Source organism: Sciurus carolinensis, chromosome 11 (assembly GCF_902686445.1).
Source record: "Sciurus carolinensis chromosome 11, mSciCar1.2, whole genome shotgun sequence".
In the NCBI taxonomy this organism is placed as follows: domain Eukaryota; kingdom Metazoa; phylum Chordata; class Mammalia; order Rodentia; family Sciuridae; genus Sciurus; species Sciurus carolinensis.
Window position 1 is genome coordinate 125,485,138 of NC_062223.1, and position 14,699 is coordinate 125,499,836.

A 14,699-nucleotide genomic window follows, 5' to 3' on the forward strand; every position below is an offset into this window, starting at 1 on the left:
AAAAATTTCTCTGATGGTTTCTTCTAAAACTCATTCATTATTCAGAAGTGTTGTTCAATCTCCATGGGTTTATATAGTTTCTGTAGGGTTTGTCATACTGATTTCTAATTTCATTCCATTATGATCTGATAAAATGCAAAAAAAGTATTGTATCAATTTTTCATATTTGCTAAGAGTTGCCTTGTGGTCTAAAATATGGTCTGTTTTGGAGAAGATTCCATAAGCCACTGAGAAGATGTATATTCAGCTATTTTGTTCAATGAAATATTTTATAGATGCCTGTTAAGTTCACTTTATTTATATTTTTAGGTCCAAAGCGTCTTTACTGAGGTTATGTCTGGATGACCTATCTAATGCTGAGATAAATGTGTTGAAATCACCCAATATTATTGTACTTGGGCCTGTCTATGTCTTCAATTTGAGTAGATTCTCTTATGTAATTAGTTACACCTATGTTTGGGGCATAAATATTTATTATTGTTATGTCTTCTTGTTGGATTTTTCTCTTCACCAGTTTGAAATGATCTTCTTTGTCTCATCTAAATAATTTTGGTTTGAAGTCTGCTTTTTCAGGTTCCATTCACATGGTATATCAATTTCCATCTTTTAACTTCAGTCCATGGTAGTCTTTGCCTCTTGCAAAACAAGGTGCATCTCTTGCAAACAGCATATAGTTGCATCTTATTTTTTTTATTTGTTCTTTTTAGTTATACATGACAGTAGAGTATATTTGACATATGTAAACAAACATGGAGTACATCTTATTCTAATTAGGATTCCAATCTTGTGGTTATACATAATGTGGAGATGTTCTGTGATGTATTCATAGATTCCATTCTGCCAGCCAATGTATTTTAATTGGAGAGTTGAGACCCTTTGCATTCAATGTTACTACAGCAAAATGTTTATTAATTCCTGCCATTTTGATTTATGTATAATATTTAATTTGGTCCTATTTCTCATTTGCTTAGTTACTTTTCAAATAATATTTGCTCATTTGTGAGCTCTGGGATTTCGTTTTATTTCTTATGTATGGAGTATTTCATTATGTGAGTCCTATAGTGCCCATTTAGTAGTCATAAATTCTTTAGTTTCTGCTTATCATGGAAGGTGTTTATTTTATCTTCAATTCTGAATGATAGCATTGCTGGATACAGCAGTCTTGGTTGACAGTTATTTTCTTTCTGAACTTGGAACACATAATTTCAAGTCCTTCTGACTTTCAGAGTTTGTCTGAGAAATCAGAAGTGATTCTGAAAGGCTTGCCTCTAAATATGACCTTTTTTTCTCTTGAGAATCTTAATATTCTCTCCTTGTTCTATATGTTAGGCATTTTAAGTGTAATGTATTATAGAGGAAATTCTTTTTGATTTTATCTATATGGGGTTTTGAATGCCTCCTGTATTTGGATGTCCATCTTATTCTCATGGTTTGGAAAATTTTCTGGTATTACGTCCCTCATCAATTCCAAAGATTTTTAAATTGTTTTCTTAATATTGTCCCAGAAATCCTGTACATTACAATTATTGTTACTTCTTTTCTTTTCTTTAATACTGTCTGAATATTCAAGTCTGGCCACTTTGTCTTTCAACTCTGAGATTCTGTCTTCAGCAAGTTTTGTTCTTTTATAAAGACTTCCAACTGAACTGAACGTTTAATTTCTGTGCTAGTCATTAGTTTGTGGTATTGTCTCTTCTATTTTTCATATTAAAGTATACCTGATTGTTATCAATTTGTGAGTGAAGCAGTGTGTGCTGCCTTTGACCTGTGTTTAGATCAATAGCAGACTCTACCCTGTGAACTGTTAGTGTCTCTGTAGGTTCCCAGCACCTCAAAAAATACGGTAAAACAAATAATAATAATGACAGATTCTACAATAGGTAGCATTAAAATAAATACCCAGTTCCTGTTGTGAAATATACAACATTAATTACCACACACACACACACACGAATGGTGAGGTCAGCAATGGCCAACAGGAAAATCAATGTGAACTAGATCTGGTATTAAAGGAAGCGGCAGGGGTCAACTATGCCGTCCACAGCAGTAATAGCTGCATCATCATTAATGGTGGTAGAAGGAGTTATATAAACCAAGTAGCTCTAAGAGGTAATAAAAATAGTTAATTAAGAGAAAAGAAAATGTGCTAGGAAGGTAGAAAAGAGTTTATAATTTCAAAAAGTGAACAGGGAGAACGTATAAGTGATGTAGCAGGTGGTGTTTTTAAGGAAAGAGGAGAAAAATGGGAGAAACAAAGGGAGAAAGAACAATCAGATTTAGCTGTTAGCAGGAGAAAAGAAACGAAAAAAAGAGACAAGGAAACAGGAAACAAATAACTGAAAACAATACAAAATAAAACAAAATTATACAAACCAAAAAACTCCTAACCCTCAAAAAGGCAAGGAAAAATAACTACATTAAAATGCTAAATTTGATGCAAATCAAAACTACCCTAAGATTTCATCTCACCCCAATTAGAATGGCGATTATCAAGAATACAAGCAACAATAGGTGTCGGCAAGGATGTGGGGAAAAAGGTACACTCATACATTGCTGGTGGGGTTGCAAATTAGTGCAGTCACTCTGGAAAGCAGTGTGGAGATTCCTCAGAAAACTTGGAATGGAACCACCATTTGACCCAGCTATCCCACTCCTAGGCCTATACCCAAAGGACTTAAAATCAGCATACTACAGAGATACAGCCACATCAGTGTTCATAGCTGCTCAATTCACAATAGCCAGATTGTGGAACCAACCTAGATGCCCCTCTAGATGAATAGATAAAGAAACTGTGATATATATATATATATATAATGGAATATTACTCAGCCATAAAGAAAAATAAAATTATGGCATTTGCAGGCAAATGGATGAAGTTGGAGAATATCATGCTAAGTGAAATAAGCCAATCTCAAAAAACCAAAGGATGAATGATCTCGCTGATAAGTGGATGATGATACATAATGGGGGGTGGGAGGGAGGCAAGAATGGAGGAAGGAGGGACTTTATAAAGGAAAAAGAGGGTTGGGAGGGGTGGGGGGAAGGAAAAATAACAGAATGAATCAAACATCTTTGCCCTATGTAAATGTATGATTACGCAAATGGTACGCCTCTACTTCATGTACAACCAGAGAAACAAGTTGTACCCCATTTGTTTACAATAAAATAACAAAAAATTTAAAAAAAATAAAAATGTTGTGGAACCCCGCTCCCCCCAAAAAAAGTTGAGACCTGTTCAACTTGCTTTTACTGGGAAAAAAAGATGCTAAATTTGAGAAATAAAGAAACAAATGTGTATATGTATATATGTCCCTGAACCACTCAACAGAATAAGATCTCTCTCTCTCTCTCTCTCTCTCTCTCTCTCTCTCTCTCTCTCTCTCTCTCTCACACACACACACACACACACACACACACACACACACAAGAAGCAAAAAGAGAAAAAAGAAAAAGATCTTAATGACAAATAATAAAATCATCTCTACTGGGGTGGTCAAAACAGTCAATGAGAATGAATGGTCACTGTATGCCCAATTGTCTTTCTTTCCATTTATTCTTGAGTTGTGTACTGAGAGCAGGACCAGGGCTGGGAGTTGTTAACCCCTTCCTCTTTTTGTGTTGCTCTGTGAGCTGCCAGCTGGAGTGGCATGAGGCTGAAGCTGACTGAAGTAAGTCTCAGTTTACCTTCTCATCAGGATGAGGTAGGATGGAGCAGGAAGAACTTTCAGTTGGAGTTTTGTTTGCACAGACCAGATTGGTTTCAGTCCTAGGGTGGAATTGCTGCAGAGTTCTGTGAGGGGAGTTATGGCGGGTGGGGCTTTGGTCTAGTCAGGCCTCATGGACCTTGCTGGGTGGGGCCTGCTCTGAAGAGACTAGATGAACACACCTGCAAGGCCGGGCAGTTGATGATCTCAGTCAGGGGTCTGGATCTCAGGAGCCACCCAAGCTACCCATGGGACAGGGGAGCCAGTCCTCCACACATTTTGCTGCCCAGGAACACAGACTTCCCAGACTTAGTTCTTGAGTGTAGTCACACCCACCTGTCCAGATGTTCAACCTGCTCTTAGTTGGTCATAGGAGCCACCAAACTCAAAGCAGAAATGAGTTGGGCTTCCCTTTGTTTTCTGACTTGAATTCCCCTGGATACAATCTTCTCTGTACCTCTATGTGTTCAAAACTATTGGCAACTCTCAGACTTTATTTGCATTGGTCTTCATTTGTAGAATTTGACACTGAATTTGAGCATCATTTTTGCTGTCCCATTAATACTTTTTCAATCACTTCTTTTTTTAAATTTTTTATTTGTTCTAATTAGTTGTACCTGACAGTAGAATGCATTTATACATTTTGATAGATCATACATAAATAGAATGTAATCTCTCATTTTTCTGATTGTACATATTGTAGGATCACATGGGTCATGCAGTCATACATGTACATGAGGTGATAATGTCTATTTCACTCTACTATCCTTCCTACCCCCATACTGCTTTCCTGCTTCACTCCCCTCTCCCTAATATAAAGAAACTCTGTTCTTCCCTTGAGCACCAAGAATATTGCTGATTCAAAGTCTACATCTTTGGGATTCAGTCAGAACAGGGAAACTTGGCTCTGTGCCCTCAGGAAGACTGATCTTGGAGGAGTATGGAGCTTGGGATTACAAGAGCCCACACCAAAGCACTCAGGAGGTGTGCAGTGCAGAAATGCTGTGGCTTGAGGAAACCCAAGGGCCACAGCAGAAAGCTTTTCTTTCTTCTCAATAATAATGCACAAATGTACACATTTGTTCTCCAACCTTGACTAGCTCAAATAATCATATCAATTCACTTTTAAAATGTATTGATAGTATATAGTTCTGTGCAAGTCTGTTGATAGCATTATTACTGCTTAATAATGCCTTTATTTCACTTTAATCCTTAAGAAAAATTTTCTCTGAATTCAGGGTCCTATGTTGGTGGGTTTCTTCACTTGGCTTATTTATTTTCCTCCTAATTGATAATTCAGTTGTCTAAATATTCCTTTGAAAGTATTGTATTTTGTTCTCTGATTAATGTTCTTTCAACATTCTATCACTTTATTTGATTTCTGAAATGTCACTCTCATGCTTAGGATTTTGGGTCTTCTTGAATGTCTGGCTGGTGTTTTCCATGAGGACTAGAAAGTTTTTAACCATGTAATGAAACACTGTATTGTAGAAAAGTAAAGCTTCATACAATACCATGAGTAATTCCTAGAACTCATACATGATTCCTTTTATATTAACATTCAAAGCAGGCAAAATACAGAGTGGAAAAACTATAAAATTAAACAATGGTTAAATTCCACAAATTAAAGGATAATGCTAAAAAGGAAAAATAGGATGTGATTTAGGAAGGAACAGTTGGTGTGGGGTTTTCTGTGGCATGGACAATATTCAATATTGTGATCTGTTTTAGAGTTTATACACTTTGCTTTCAATAATTGAAGATACGAATGTATGTTTTATGCCTTTTCTAGTCCATGTATTACTTCGCCAATATAACCTCCCCAATGCGCGCGCACACACACACACATACACACAGAGGAAATAACAAGGGGAAAACTGCTTTGGTAAGATTGTCAGGATAACTTTTCTGAACATGGATTATTTTTATATTCTGGAGGAAAACATTAAACAACTGCAAAGTAAGCACAGCCATACAGGCAACTATGTGCCACCTGAGCAGGCTGGCAGGTTACAGAGAGGCCCCTGGGCATGGACTCCATATTTTGGTGAATTTACCATGAAAAGTAATGGAAGATACTAGACAAAGGGGCCAAAAATATGCAATGGAGAAAAGATAGCCTCTTCAACAAATGGTGCTGGGAAAACTGGAAATCCATATGCAACAGAATGAAATTAAACCCCTATCTCTCACCCTGCACAAAACTCAACTCAAAATGGATCAAGGACCTCGGAATCAGACCAGAGACCCTGCATCTTACAGAAGAAAAAGTAGGTCCAAATCTTCAACTTGTTGGCTTAGGATCAGACTTCCTTAACAGGACTCCCATAGCACAAGAAATAAAAGCAAGAATCAACAACTGGGATAGATTCAAACTGAAAAGCTTTCTCTCAGCAAAGGAAACTATCAGTAATGTGAAGAGAGAGCCTACAGAGTGGGAGAATATCTTTGCCACTCACACTTCAGATACAGCGCTAATTTCCAGAATCTATAAAGAACTCAAAAAACTCTACACCAAGACTACAAATAATCCAATTGACAAATGGTCTAAGGAAATGAACAGACACTTCACAGAAGAAGACCTACAAACAATCAACAAACATATGGAAAAATGTTCAACATCTCTAGTAATAAGAGAAATGCAAATCAAAACCACCCTAAGATTCCATCTCACCCCAATCAGAATGGCAATTATCAAGAATACAAGCAACAACAGGTGTTGGCGAGGATGTGGGGAGAAAGGTACACTCATACATTGCTGGTGGGGCTGCAAATTAGTGTAGCCACTCTGGAAGTCAGTATGGAGATTCCTTAGAAAACTTGGAATGGAACTACCATTTGACCCAGCTATCCCACTCCTTGGCCTATACCCAAAGGACTTAAAATCAGCATATTACAGAGATACAGCCACATCAATGTTCATTGCTGCTCAATTCACCATAGCCAGATTGTGGAACCAACCTAGATGCCCTTCAGTTGATGAATGGATAAAGAAACTGTGGCATATATATACAATGGAATATTATTCAGCCATAAAGAATGATAAAATTATGACATTTGCAGGCAAATGGACGAAATTGAAGAATATCATGCTAAGTGAGATAAGCCAATCTCAAAAAACCAAAGGAAGAATGATCTCGCTGATAAGTGGATGATGATACATAATGGGGCGTGGGAGGGGTTAGTTTTAGGGTTAGAGTGAGGTTTAGGGAGGGGGGCAAGAATGGGGGAAGGAAGGACTAAATAGAGGGAAAAGAGGGATGGGAGGGGTGGGGGAAGGGGAAAAATAACAGAATGAATCAACCAACATCACCCTATGTAAATTTATGATTACACAAATGGTATGCCTTTACTCTATGTACAAACAGAGAAACAACATGTATCCCAGTTGTTTACAATAAAAAAAAAAACTCTACACCAAGAATACAAATAATATAATCAACAAATGGGCTAAGGAAATGAACAGACACTTCACAGAAGAAGATCTACAAACAATCAACAGATATATGAAAAAATGTTCAACATCTCTAGTAATAAGAGAAATGCAAATCAAAACTAACCTAAGATTTCATCTCACCCCAATTAGAATGGCAATTATCAAGAATACAAGCAACAATAGGTGTTGGCGAGGATGTGGGGAAAAAGGTACACTCATACATTGCTGGTGGGGTTGCAAATTAGTGCAGCCACTCTGGAAAGCAGTATGGAGATTCCTCAGAAAGCTTGGAATGGAACCACCATTTGACCCAGCTATCCCACTCCTTGGCCTATACCCAAAGGATTTAAAGTCAGCATATTATAGAGATACAGCCACATCAATGTTCATAGCTGCTCAATTCACCATAGCCAGATTGTGGAACCAACCTAGATGCCCTTCAGTTGATGAATGGATAAAGAAACTGTGGCATATATATACAATGGAATATTACTCAGCCATAAAGAATGATAAAATTATGGCATTTGCAGGCAAATGGATGAAATTGGAGAATATCATGCTAAGTGAGATAAGCCAATCTCAAAAAACTAAAGGACGAATGATCTCGCTGATAAGCGGATGAGGACATATAATGGGGGGTGGGAGGGCTTAGTGTTAGGGTTAGGGTTAGGTTTAGGGTTAGGGATAAGGAGGGTAAGAATGGAGGAAGGAAGGACTGTATAGAGGGAAAAGAGGGGTGGGAGGGATGGGAGGGGTGGAGGGGAAGGAAAACAAGGAAAAAATATAACAGAATGAATCAAACAACATTGCCCTATGTAAATTTATGATTACACAAATGGTATGCCTTGACTCCATGTACAAACAGAGAAACAACATATATCCCATTTGTTTACAATAATAATAAAAAAAATCTAAAAAAAAATTTATTTTCAGACACATTTTGGTAAGTTTCTTGGGTTGGTCATAGACTTGTGATCCTCCTGCCTTAACCTCTAGAGTACTGGATATTTCTGTTGTGTACTACCATATGCATCCTGTCTCAATTACTTATGTCAACTTTTGGATGCTTCATATTTTCTTTTATAGTTCACTTTTCATAATTCTTATATTTATATTTAGTATGTGAAAATGGGTTATGTGGTATGAGTAAAGCATACAATAGCATTTTTACTATCATACAAATATCCCCATATCCTAGCATTTGGAAAGAATGCCATCTTTCCTCTTTCCTATACTACAATCTCTATGATTTAAAACTATCTAAATAGCAAGAGATTTGTTAAGATGTTTTTCTTGAGTTCCACCATGTATTAATTTTATCATGAGGTCTACACTGATTGCTTAAACTTTATAACATCAGTCTATTGTGGTATTATGGTGTTTTGTTCAGTGGTAGACTTCATGTACAACAGTGGAATGTTTATATCAAAGGGCCTCATCATGTAGTAGTCTGTCCCAACTAAATCCTTGTCATTACACTCAGGTATTTGAAAAGTAGCAGAATCATCTTACAATGAATTTCACAGAATATATTCACTTTAATTAGACATCATTATATATATGCATATACATGCAATTACATGGTATATAAGTGATATAATTTTTACTTATTGAATTATTGAATTTACCAGGGTCTCTCTGAGTTACTAAGTGATTCACTAAGTTACTGAGGCTGTCTTTGAACTCTTGATCCTCCTGCCTAATCCTCCTGAGTTGTTTGAAATACACACTTGCTCCACTACATCTGGCTCATTTCCTTTTTAAAAGCACCATCATTGACTTTGGTGATTCTGTGTTATGTTTATTTTCAATAACTTCTAATTTTACTCTTTGGCTTAGGATTTTATTTTCTCTACTCTTACTTTTATAATATTTATTTGTTTCAAACTATTGAGATGGATAATTTGCTAATAAATTCTTTGTTATTTTGTGGTTTACTAAAAAAAAAAAAGAAAAGAAAAGAAAAGTAATGGAGGGGTCCCTAATTTCTCCCTAGCTGAGGTTGCCTTTAGAAAGAGTTCTCAGGTGTACCTAGGTTTGTTTACACAACATATTAAAAATACAGGAAATTTTATTTAATCTGTGCTACATAGGAATAATGGATAAATATTGGCTACCTCTTCATTTTTGAATCCTAAATCTACCTCCCTAGTCACTTCAATTTCTGTGATATCTTCTCCAATCCTTGGCACAATAGGAAAGAACTATCTCAGGAATTGTAGACATAATAGATTTCCAGAAAATCCTAAGGGATGACAAGTCTGAGAAGAAAATAATATACACAAATGCTCCCAGGGACACTTTTTTGTACAGTCTTCCTCAGATTCACACATGGTGTCTGGATATTTTCTCTGTCCTTCATGTTCCTCAAGAGGGTAGAACTCTGACTTCCTCTAGTCCTAGTCATCCAGAGCTGTGCTGTTCACTTGCCTGAGGGGAAAGGGACAGGTTGTTCTGATTTAACCATTGCCTCAAACCCTGATCAAGAAATTGTTCTTCTCCCACCCTCAGGATCATTAGTACAAGTCCTTTGGGCCCTGGGGAAACTCCAGGAATCTAAGGTCACCTGTGCTGCATTGGAACAGCAACTGTGGTTCTTCCTCGAGTTTACTCTCCTTATCACATGGGGGATCCTTACTGAGGCCTCCTTCCACAAATCCTGCTGCTCATTACCAGCCTCATCACCTATTCACAGAGGTCATTATGGTAAAATCATTCAAGTACCAATGAAATTCAGCATTATTTTCTGAATTATCTGTGAAGAGTTGGTTCATTTTTTAAGTAAGGTAAATTTCCATCCAAGAAATATTGTTGTTGTTTTTTTTGACATGCATGATAACACTAGAGATGCAAACTAAAGATCTTTGCCCATAATTTGAACATCTTCTGAGAGCACATAGGGTCATAATTAACTACCTAGTTTTTCTCAGGGTTGAAATACAACCCAGAGATTACTCTCTTAAACTAAATGTACCTTCAGAAGTCTGTGTTAGAGAGGCGGGCCTTATGGTCCTAAATCGGGTTTGGAACAATAGGAAAAAGGGGATTCCTGAATTCTTTTTAGTCATGGGTCTGAATTTTATGACACAAGAATTACTCTGAAACACCTGATGGTGAAAAGAAAAAAGGATTAGAGACAGTCTGAAAAGGAACAGAGTAGGAATATTTTAATGATCAAGGATTAGAGCTACTAAGATAGAAAGTATAATTTTGGGGCGATTTGAGGAGTCAATAAAATTGTAGCAAGTCAATAAAATAAAGCTTAGATATAAGCAAGGAACCCAGGTTGGATCACAGTAGCAATTGTCAGGAAAGTGCAGTAATAATATCACAGGTGTGTGATTAGGTGAGGAATTCCTTTCTGACAGAGTAGAGGAAGAGAACCTTTCTTCCTTTCTCGAGGGCTGCCATTAGACAAAGGACTAAATGTGGAATTCCTGGGAGGAAAGAATGGAAAATCTCAACAGATAGGAGAATAGAATATAAAAAATGCAAGAGTAAATGCTAAATTTCAGGGCAATTAAGTCAGGAAGCAAAGGGAGAGGTCTGCAGTGAACATGCAAAACACAGGAATCAGTGCTGGTTTTGTGTGTGTGTGTGTGTGTGTGTGTGTGTGTGTGCGCGCGCGCGCGCACGCGCGCGCGCCCACATTCGTATGTGTGTTGTATATGAACAGTGGTGTGTGTTATTGACCCTTCAAAGATTGACAAGGATAGTAGGTGCCTCCAGATAAGCAGTTACCAAATGTGTACCTGTCTTCCTCCTTGTTTAGAAATGCCAGCTCACTCTTTTCACATGTGATAGCCTCCAAAACAGCCTGGATCCAAAAATCTCTTCTGTACCTCCATTTTGTCATCTCCTTCCACTTTAGCCAACATCTGGCATAGATTACTGTTCCACTTTTCTAAACTCCATGTTGTGCCCTATTTCTACCTGCTTTCCTCCCGTGTTCCTTCATTGCCCTAGATATGGGCACAAACCCTTCCCTCAGTTCTTCGCAACAATCACACAGACTAAACAGAAAGTTCATTACGATTTACTGCAGGTATAGCAATAATTGAAGGAAACTAACAGAGAACTTAGAATGAGATACTAGATATGGTTCTTCAAATATGCAGTTTCAACCCTTCCAGAGGAGGTTCAGCAAGCCCTCTGCTTAGTAACCTGGCCTGACATAATGTGAGAGGGACAGGCTTCCCTCTCCCCAGGACTAGGGAGAAAAACCTCTCTGCTGACTAAAATCTAAGTCCCAACCACCAGGAAACACCAAGAAAGGGAAGCATTTCCCTTCTCATCATTGTCTTCTGCACTAGGATCAGCTTCTTTCTGAGATGGTTGAGAGTGGGAAACTTTAGCCCCCTTTAGCCCATGAGCCTCAATTTTCCATCTCATCTCTTCTCCATTCTCTAGATGTAATTTTTGAGGGTCTGTGCTCAGCCTTCCTTTTGTTTTTCCACCTTCAAATTATTTATACTTATGTATTTCCTCAGGTTCAATAGGTAGCTCGGTGTAGATGACTCTGAATCCCACACATCCCACTCTGATTTACCCTTGTGTCCTTTCACAAAGCAATATACTGAAGAGAACACAAAACTTGGCATCAAAAATCCTGAGTGGTAGGACTGAAACAAATAGGATCCAGTACTGTTTTTAGCCAGTGCTTCTTCTCTCAAGTTGCCAAGAAGAAAAATTACAGAGCCACTAGTTTCCTCAGAAGCAGAACATGCTTTCCAAGGACTTCCACAGTGTCCCCTCCCCCAATCCTTCCTGGGCAAGCTGAACTTGCAGGTGTATAAATAGGTCCTCTTAAAAGCTTTGGGTCCTAACCTGGGCCTGTCTCCCTCCAAAATGGACATGCGCCCTCTTCTGGGATTCCTCATCCTGCTCTGCTGCCTTAGGGGTGAGTCTCCGAGGTTGACTGCTGGTGAGATGTGTCCAGGATCAGGAGTAGGCTCTAATGACAGAGGTCCTCTATGGTGACAAGCAGGATGAGCTTCACTCTGTGTCATACCTATACCTACAACGTGTCGATTCTCTTGGTCCTTAACCAAAACCCTTAGCCCTCCATTTATAGAAGGAAATAGATGGGTTACAGAGCAAGAGAGAGGATTATCACAGAAACTGTGAGATGGGGTTTGGAAAATAAGGTCTGCAGAGAATGCTTCTCTCTCATTTTTATTTTTTTCAACAGTACTATCTGGGTCATTTTCATTCGTTAAGAACCAAGGTGAGTAGAAATCGATGAAAAAAGGAAGGCAGGAAGAGAGGGAGATGAGTGGGGCTGGGGAGGGCACTGAAAGTTGAAAGGAAGCCAGAAATAGACCTTGAGTTTCAACACCCAACCACCTCTTCCAACAGGACAGAACTGGGGTGGGAGATCATTTTAAAGTTAGAAAAATAGCATTAGCAACAACTGACAAGGCTAAAGGAAAGGGACAGGAGGAAGAGGAATGTGGACTTTACAGACCTAACTGTCCAAAGAATGAACCCAGATGCTTGTGCCCATTGTTAGATTCCAGGCATGTACCTGTAAGAATGCCACACAGAGTCAACTGAGAAGAGGAGAATGAGGTTAAAAAATATGCATTTATCCTCTCCTTTATGGTCTGTCCTATACCCTATAGGGATGAGTAGGGGAATCGAGAAGCCCTAATGTGTTGAAGAGAACTGAGAGAAGAGGTACAAGGTGCCATGAGTAGGTGACTAAGCTTGGGAGGGACAGAGAGAGCCTAGAATGGTTCCAGGCTAAGGGCACAAAATGGGCCCTGAGGAGGGAGACTGCTAGGGCCATACATGGGGGTGGATCTAGGCAAAATCACAGATTCCTTTTCTTTTTCTTTGCCAGCACAGATGAAATAATTGTCAATGAAGATTATTCTAGTGAGTATGAAGAGGACCTAATCCGATCATCTCAGTCTTGATGATGTTTCTCTTTTCCTTACCCTTCTTTCTTTGTTTCTGAATGCTTTTCAAGCCAAACTCCCAAGTCCATAAACTTAAGCCAAGTCACTCACTCTCTTGGCTTAACCTATCTTAATAGAGGCAGGTGTTCATGCTTCACAGGGCTCTGGCAAAGTTCCATGCAGACTTCAAACTTGAAAAGGGAGATGGGTCCTTCCATGACAGCATCACCTTCTCTCACTCCTGTTTCCCTATTCTCTTGCCAAGTTATGGAAATTATTCAATGTAGGATGTGTCACCTCCAGTTCCCTGGAGAAAACTGCTCTAGAGGAAGAGGAATATGTATGGCAACCACAGACGAGGCCTGCACAGTTGGGAGGATGTTCAAAAGTAAGTTGTGGGTTGAGGAAAGAAAGATGTGATGGAGGAAATAGGACATAATGGCAATGAGGCAGTCTCACGCTTGGAATGACTAAAACTGTACCTTCATCAGCTATCACAGTGAGAAACAGATGGAGGAGGTTACTGGGGGTGGCATGTGTAGATAATGAAAGAGTACTTATAGAAACGTGAAGATTATTGAGAAGACTGAACTGAGACAAAAGGAAGCACACAATATGATTCCACTGGAGAACATCTAATTGGTATTGAGGAGGGCTCCTTTTTGTCTTTATGCCTGAATGGAAACAACCTGTGGAAATAGAGAGGCCAGTGTTAGCAACCATGGGTTAAATGGCTCTTAATGGGTAGGTCTAGACTAGGGAATTTTTAGTTTCCCACCTTCTGTGCTGAACAGTCCCTCGGCTTTGGTAACCCTTGTTTCTACTAAGATTTTCAACAGAAACCTTCAACTTTGGAAATCCCTGAATTGCTGTTCTCATTAACTCCCCACCTCCAATACATTTTAAAAACTGCTCCATCATTGCTTTTCTTTTGGGGAAGCCCCAACTTGCTACATCTTCTAATCCTTAATATTTGAATGAAACAGCCATAAACCCCACAAGGACAGTTTTAGATGCTGGTGTAGGTTGGAGAGAAATTTTTTTGTGGAAGCCTTAGATCCATACTTGCTAATCTGTTCCCCATCCCTTTTACAGAGGATGGCACACCCTGGTTAACCTTCATGGGCTGCCTAAAGAACTGTGCTAACGTGGAAAACATAAAGTGGAGCATCTATCTGGTGAGCTTCAGGTGTTGCCGGAGCTACGACATGTGCAATGAAAACCTTTAGAAGCTGCAGGTCCTTCTGTGGCTCCAACAACTGGGTGTTATTGTTGCCTCACCCTCTCCACAACCACTTCCCATAAAACCACACTGCAGAGGAGGATTGCAAACACCTGGCTTTGCATTCTGCCTGTGAAAGAATAAACTCTCCTTTTCTCTAGAGTCTCTGTTCTACCAGAAATAAAAATAAATAAGTAAATACACACATACATACATAAAAATAAAACCTTGAGAGTAAGATCAATGTATCTTTCATGTTGCTACAAAACCTAGTCTTCCACTATACAACCAACCACTAGGGAAAGAATAGTTAAATTTCAAAAGGCAATCTCTTATTCTTTTCTCTGCTTCTTGCCTTCCCTCTGTGGCAGGATAATTTAATTTTTTTTTTCCATTTTCCCCATCGTATCATCTTTCTTATCCAACTCAAATTA

The 14,699-nt window shown here is 38.7% G+C and overlaps 1 protein-coding gene across 1 annotated transcript; it reads left to right on the top strand.

Annotated features, from left to right (window-relative positions):
* The first annotated feature begins 11,988 nt into the window (after positions 1–11,988).
* On the top strand, positions 11,989–14,272 carry Pate1 (prostate and testis expressed 1). The gene is made up of 3 exons (XM_047518046.1): positions 11,989–12,040; positions 13,309–13,431; positions 14,139–14,272. Exons 1-3 carry the CDS (start codon positions 11,989–11,991, stop codon positions 14,270–14,272), a joined length of 309 nt encoding a protein of 102 aa, XP_047374002.1.
* Positions 14,273–14,699: the final 427 nt, after the last annotated feature.